The 5,812-nt window shown below is 37.4% G+C and overlaps 1 protein-coding gene and 1 long non-coding RNA gene across 6 annotated transcripts; one reads left to right on the forward strand and one right to left on the reverse strand.

Moving 5' to 3' along the window:
* The first annotated feature begins 415 nt into the window (after nt 1-415).
* On the forward strand, nt 416-3,444 carry LOC120436166. 3 transcript variants are annotated; one of them, XM_039606631.1, is made up of 6 exons: nt 416-849; nt 1,235-1,420; nt 1,615-1,805; nt 1,939-2,032; nt 2,214-2,406; nt 3,027-3,444. In XM_039606631.1, exons 2-5 carry the CDS (start codon nt 1,284-1,286, stop codon nt 2,404-2,406), a joined length of 615 nt encoding a protein of 204 aa, XP_039462565.1. In that variant the 5' UTR covers nt 416-849; nt 1,235-1,283; the 3' UTR covers nt 3,027-3,444. The 3 variants fall into 3 exon arrangements, with proteins under 3 accessions (XP_039462565.1, XP_039462564.1, XP_039462566.1); XM_039606630.1 differs by lacking the exon at nt 416-849 and having other exon boundaries at nt 1,215-1,420; XM_039606632.1 differs by lacking the exon at nt 416-849 and having other exon boundaries at nt 1,215-1,420; nt 2,214-2,396.
* Nucleotides 3,445-3,454: 10 nt separating this feature from the next.
* Nucleotides 3,455-5,497, reverse strand: LOC120436169. Of its 3 annotated transcripts, XR_005610202.1 has the most exons (4): nt 5,414-5,497; nt 5,020-5,148; nt 3,678-4,124; nt 3,455-3,596 (listed from the first exon to the last, which is right to left on the reverse strand). It is a non-coding gene; the product is annotated as an uncharacterized LOC120436169 (long non-coding RNA). The 3 variants fall into 3 exon arrangements; XR_005610201.1 differs by lacking the exon at nt 5,414-5,497 and having other exon boundaries at nt 5,020-5,288; XR_005610203.1 differs by lacking the exons at nt 5,020-5,148; nt 5,414-5,497 and adding an exon at nt 4,623-4,655.
* Between the last annotated feature and the right edge of the window lie 315 nt (nt 5,498-5,812).

The following is a 5,812-nucleotide window of genomic DNA, read 5'->3' on the forward strand; positions in this document are numbered from 1 at the left end:
GGCTACCGGATCCATCATCCAATCAGTGATGCCTGTTGTTGCAGCATTGGTACCTACCTCTTCCGGTTTGGTTTTTGTTTTTGCGTTTTGTGATTTGTTTTTGCGCTTTTCAATTTGTTTTTGCGTTAAGTGAATTTGTTTTTGCGCTTTTCAATTTGTTTTTGCGCTTTTCAATTTGTTTTTGCGCTTTTCAATTTGTTTTTGCGTTTTGTGATTTGTTGTTGCGCTTTTCAATTTGTTTTTGCGCTTTTCAATTTGTTTTTGCGTTTTGTGATTTGTTTTTGCATTAAGTGAATTTGTTTTTGCGCTTTTCAATTTGTTTTTGCGTTAAGTGATTTGTTGTTGCGCTTTTCAATTTGTTTTTGCGTTAAGAGATTTGTTTTTGCGCTTTTCAATTTGTTTTTGGTCCGTGTACTTTTCGGTATTTGAAGTTTTGTTTCAGAAACCAAAACGAAAAAACGATATTTAAAAGAATTTTCATTTTTTTAATTTTTGATAAAGAATAAAATGGGCGAAAATAACTTGTTTTTTCATTCGGTGGTAACAAATAGCCGTCATACACTTAAAATTAGACGTGCTTTTTTGGATTTCTTCGTGATTCAAATAATGAAAGTATACTAGCGCAAAAACAAAAAAATAGACGCATTTTCAATGTCTGAAACGGGAAGTACTTCTTCTGCGCGTTTTTTTATGGCGCGCGCACACCGTCCCCCACACAAGAGATCGACGGCCTTAAAGTTACACTGGAATAAACAGAGGATGGACCATTACGTTGTTTTTAGGAAAACTAAGAGAGTGACACTCCGGGACGAAGACATGACTGCAGAAAAACTGGGTCGCATCTTTCAGGTAGATATGTAAACTTCGCAAACTTTGCTTTCAGCAGTTTTTTTATGAACGTTATTGTTCTTCCTTACTGCGGAACGGCTAACGTTAACATTTGGTGATTTCATGTAGGCCTACTTTTACTAATACTATGTCTAGCCGTCTTCATTGTGCTAATATGTGAATTGTGCACATGTGCTAATGTGTAAATAGTTATTCATTGACTTTTACCGGCTACTAGCTAATAAGTAAGCCTTTAGAGCCTATTAACCGTGTGCACAGGAGTAACACGTTAGCAGAGCAACGTGATTTACGGAAACTTTTCTTAAACAGGTATCCGCGCATACTCTGTACATCACGGATGATTCAAACGTGGCTATGTTCCCGGTGCGGTCTCTGGTGTTTTCAGCGCATTAGACCTTACACCCAGAGGTCACTATGAAGTCCACGGAGAAGACATGGAGTCAATTCCAACAGCAGGTTCCAGCGGGCAGCGTTTTGCATTTATGCGAGCACCAGCTGTGGCAGCGTCTGCACCTTCACGTTCACAGCAGGCTACTTCAAGTTCCCCTATGTCCTCCAAAACATTTCAGAGGTAGGATGAGTCTGTGTTCTTGAATATTAAATTACAGAACAGGCAAAATAAAAGAAACATAAGGTGCATGGATAGTTGAATTGTTAAGAATAGCAAAGCTGTTTTAGTACAATTTGCCTATAGCAATCACTGAATGGATTTGTGGCCTGCTGTCTTTTACAAGATATGTAAAATTATTATGTTTTGTTTTACAGATCAGTGTACTTTGCAGATGTAGTTGGTGGGAGGTTGATTCCCAATAGAATGGTGGTTGTACGATTCCTGGAGTCTGAGGCTACGCTTCAAGGGATAGTAGGAAAAGTGCAAGATGCCATTGGTAATTACAACCCAATAATTTTGACAGATGCACAGGGCAATGCAATTCTGGAGTCGGAGGGCACAACAGGTGAGCCATAATATTACAGCTAAAGCCCATATCTTATGGAGAGACATGTCTTACCAGACTCTTTGTAATATTTATTGGGTAATATGGTATTGGCTTCTAAACAGGTTTCTTTGGTTTTGTTTTTCATCTGTAGGGTCACAGTACTGGAGACAAAATGCACGAAAAATTCTTGCTGTGCCTGAACAAGACTTTAATTGCCTCCAGGGAACAAAGAGGAAGAAACTGAGGTATGTGAATAAATATGTATATACTATAGGATGAACATCAATATAGAAGAATTAATTTGATTTAAATCCTATAATAGCAGTAAGACATCACTACATAAATCATCATCTATCAGTAAGTGATGTGATGTTTCTTTAAGCCAGTAAGTAGCTTTGACATCTGATTATCCATTTTTATTTGTAGCAGCCGTAAAGATGATGACAGTGCCAGTTTGGGAGAAGTGAGTGACAAAATAGAAGAGTTGGTGTTGGCATCTCAAAGTCTGCCAGCTGTCACAGCAGCAATCAAAGAGCTCACTGATCTTGCAGTTGCCCAGAAAGTCACAACCCCAAGCTGCAGACACTCAAGGAGGGATTTAGCTGCGTGGTTTGTATGAGTATGTTCAAATGTTGCTTAGTAAATACATTACATCTACACTAACATTTTAATTACAATTAAAACAATGTCAAACCACATTCAATCATTACTTTGGACAAACATTTTTTTACCAAACATAGGCTCTTTATTCAGCAGTGTCCATTTAAATACTTAGGCACAGACAATCAAGATGCAGGTCTACTGTAACATAACATTCAAAAGTTTACATGCACATTTAATTTGGGTTCTCCTTGCAATCTTGACTATGAAAGTATAGCTTTTCAAATTGATTACAATGTCAGTATGGGTGACGGTACACTGTTCACAGTAATGTAAAACTAAAAAGTTCACATTTAAAATGGGACTGTAGTTGCATATATTGAATCAAGTACCTGTAACTTTTTCATTTTTCTTGCTTGCTAATTGAGAAAATGTACTGATTTTGCCCCTCATCAATTATAGACAAAAATATAGACAGGGACTTTCTCAGAACAGCGTGAACAAGAGTAATTACAGAATAACCAAAAATATTCTGCATGCTGTCTGTAAATTTATGTCAAGACTGACTTTGAACCTATAGTTTGAACTAAATTCAACATAAATGGATAACAGTCTCACTTATCTGATTTACTTTTGCAGACATCATTGAGGATCCAGTGTTCTCACTGTGCTGCAGAAGCATTATTGGCTGCAAGACATGTGTGGAACAGTGGCAAGAGACATCACAGCACTGTGCAAAATGCAGGGAGAGTAACAACGGAGTTCTACAAATTACTGGTCTAACAGCTGCATTTTCTGTATTGAAATCTTTTTTTGCAGAGGAGTAATGTAGTGTGTACACACAAATGTTTACAGTCAGTTGATTTTTTTTTTGTCTGTTCTGTACAGTTTACAGATGCAGTGGTTCATACATTTCTCTGAGTTATGTTTATGAGACAGAGCAGAGCTTCTTTGTATGGCATAAAGTCACCATTTACGGCTCTAAAAAACAAATGTGAAATATCAGGATATTTTTCTGCAAAATGACTCTCTGTTCTAAGTTTGTCCTGTTCGGTTGTGAAGGATCAACTCCAAAAGTCGAATATTCTTTGAGTGCAGATCCCAAGTGCTGCCTGTAAAGGTCTGCTGCTTCAAGTGCATTTGGCAAGAGCTCTGGAGAAATTCTTCTTTTACACCCATGTTCTGCAAAGTGATTTGGTATGCCTTTTCCTGTAAAAAATAGAGGAGGTGTTTAAATGTTCATTATCAGGGTTGTAAGCAATCTGACTTTTTTTTTTTTTTTTTTTTTACCTGGGATTCTATGAGCATTCCATGATTCTACCACACTTGCAAGACCAATGTTACACAGCTGACAGGTTAGATTGGACACACAGTATCGCACAAGGTTATCCTCCATATCTATCTCCTCCTGGTCCATCAGCTGGAGTAGGGCAGTTTTAGTGGGTAGTTGACACGGTTGTTGATTTCAGGCCAAATCCTTTCAACTGTGTGGTTCTAAAAGAGTTAAAAGAAACATGTCTTAAATGTACGTAGTAGTACACGTAATAGTATAAGAATTTCAGCTGATGTTAATGGTACTTAAATCTTACTCTTGTGGATGAGGTCTGTAAATAAGGCAGTCTCTCCTGATTGAAGCGATGATGTGACAGCATCTCTTGCATGAACAGTGTTAAATAAAATTCCTTTCCATGGTCTACTCGCACCTGGTCCCACATACCATAGGTGATCACTGCAGGTCTGGTACAGGAAAAATAAAGAACATTTATTAACTATTTTGCTTTAAGACCAGCAAAGGTGTTATTATTTTGAATGTATTCATTCATGTTTTTTTTTTGGGTAATATTTTAGTTGTAGTAGGACAACATATATTTCTTAAGTTTCTTTGCAATGTCACTGTCATGCTCAGACTTTAGATGTATGTCAGAACAATTGAAAGATATGTGGAAATCCAAGAACCTTGTTCCATTCATAAATGAACACTGATTAATTGCAATAAAGTAGTTAAATGATTCATGTGCAATTCCATTTTATTTATTTTTACATTAATAGAAAATGTTGATCAAAATGTTTGGTAAGTTCTTAATATATTATATTCAGGAACATAACCAGACCCATCTGTTGCATGTCTAATTGAAAATCAAATATTGTAAATTTGGGTGCAGCTCATGTCCAATATGACTAACATGTCCATCAAAACACTTAAGATGAAATAAATGGTTTGAGAGGTTGTATTACCTGAAAACATATTCATAGATGCTCAAGTTGTTTTGATTGGCATTGTGGAATGACTCACAATCTTTTACTGAATCCATCTACAGCTAAAACATGGGTGACTCCAAACATTACAAGTTTCTCGTTTTGGTCCAGGTGAACCTTGTGCCCCATGCATTCAGCATGGTACGGTGTGGGATTAAGATTCCGAGCTCCCTTACAAAAAATCACAAAAATAAATGACAGCTGACTGGATAAAGGCAGATTTGATCATACGTTTGAGGAAGAGTCAAGTAACTGTTAAAGCAGGGCGTACATCTGTTAAACAGAATTAGGCCCTACCATTACATGATGTATATCACAAATATGACAAAGAACATTGGAATACAGTTCTAGTGGAAGATTAAATAACATAGGCTACCTGGCGTCTTGCTTCATGATAAGGTTGATGCACCTCTCTTAAAATTGACCCAATTCGTCCCTCTGCAGCATGTACCCCTTTTGTGGACAGATAGCCCTTCATCATTTTGCGGCCATATGTTGGGCCCACCTGTTTAAAATAAAAGATCATGCTACTACTAGAACAACAAATGTAAAGTAGCTTATTCTGAAAGCAAATGTGTAAAGCTAAAGTATTGTGCTAATTAACTGTACAAATACCAGTGAGAGACATCTTTAAAATAACTAACGTTACCCACCACCCCAAGAAGCGCTAAAAAGCAGCGGCGGTGCGCGCACACAGTCTAGACTAACCCCTTACAACCCAGTTAAGACAACCATACACAGTCATAAGGTGAAGGAAGAAAGTACCTTACCTCATTTATAGCTTGTGTCACCTCAAGCTCCAACCGTGTGTCCGAGAGTCGACAGCTAGTGATTTGCTCAGCACAAAACTTTCTAACATTTCATGAAAATCCTCTCACTTCCCGTGTTCATATGACAGACGCTCTGATATAATTTCCGATGACAGGCCTTGTTTTGCCATCTCCATGATCACGTCTGAGTATTTTTCCAACGTCATGATGTCCACACTACAGTGTTTGCCATAAGTTTGCGCATCACTTGTACAGGTTGTTGACCTACTAAAACTTCCGGTTCAGACAAAATAAATAAAGGGCCCTTTCTCGTTCTTTTTTCTTGGGTTTTTCGTTTCTGATGTGCGAAAGGACAAAATGAAAAAAACAATTGTTTTACGTTTTTCATTTTAGCTTTTT

The sequence above is a fragment of the Oreochromis aureus genome, linkage group 23, assembly GCF_013358895.1.
Source record: "Oreochromis aureus strain Israel breed Guangdong linkage group 23, ZZ_aureus, whole genome shotgun sequence".
Lineage (NCBI taxonomy): Eukaryota > Metazoa > Chordata > Actinopteri > Cichliformes > Cichlidae > Oreochromis > Oreochromis aureus.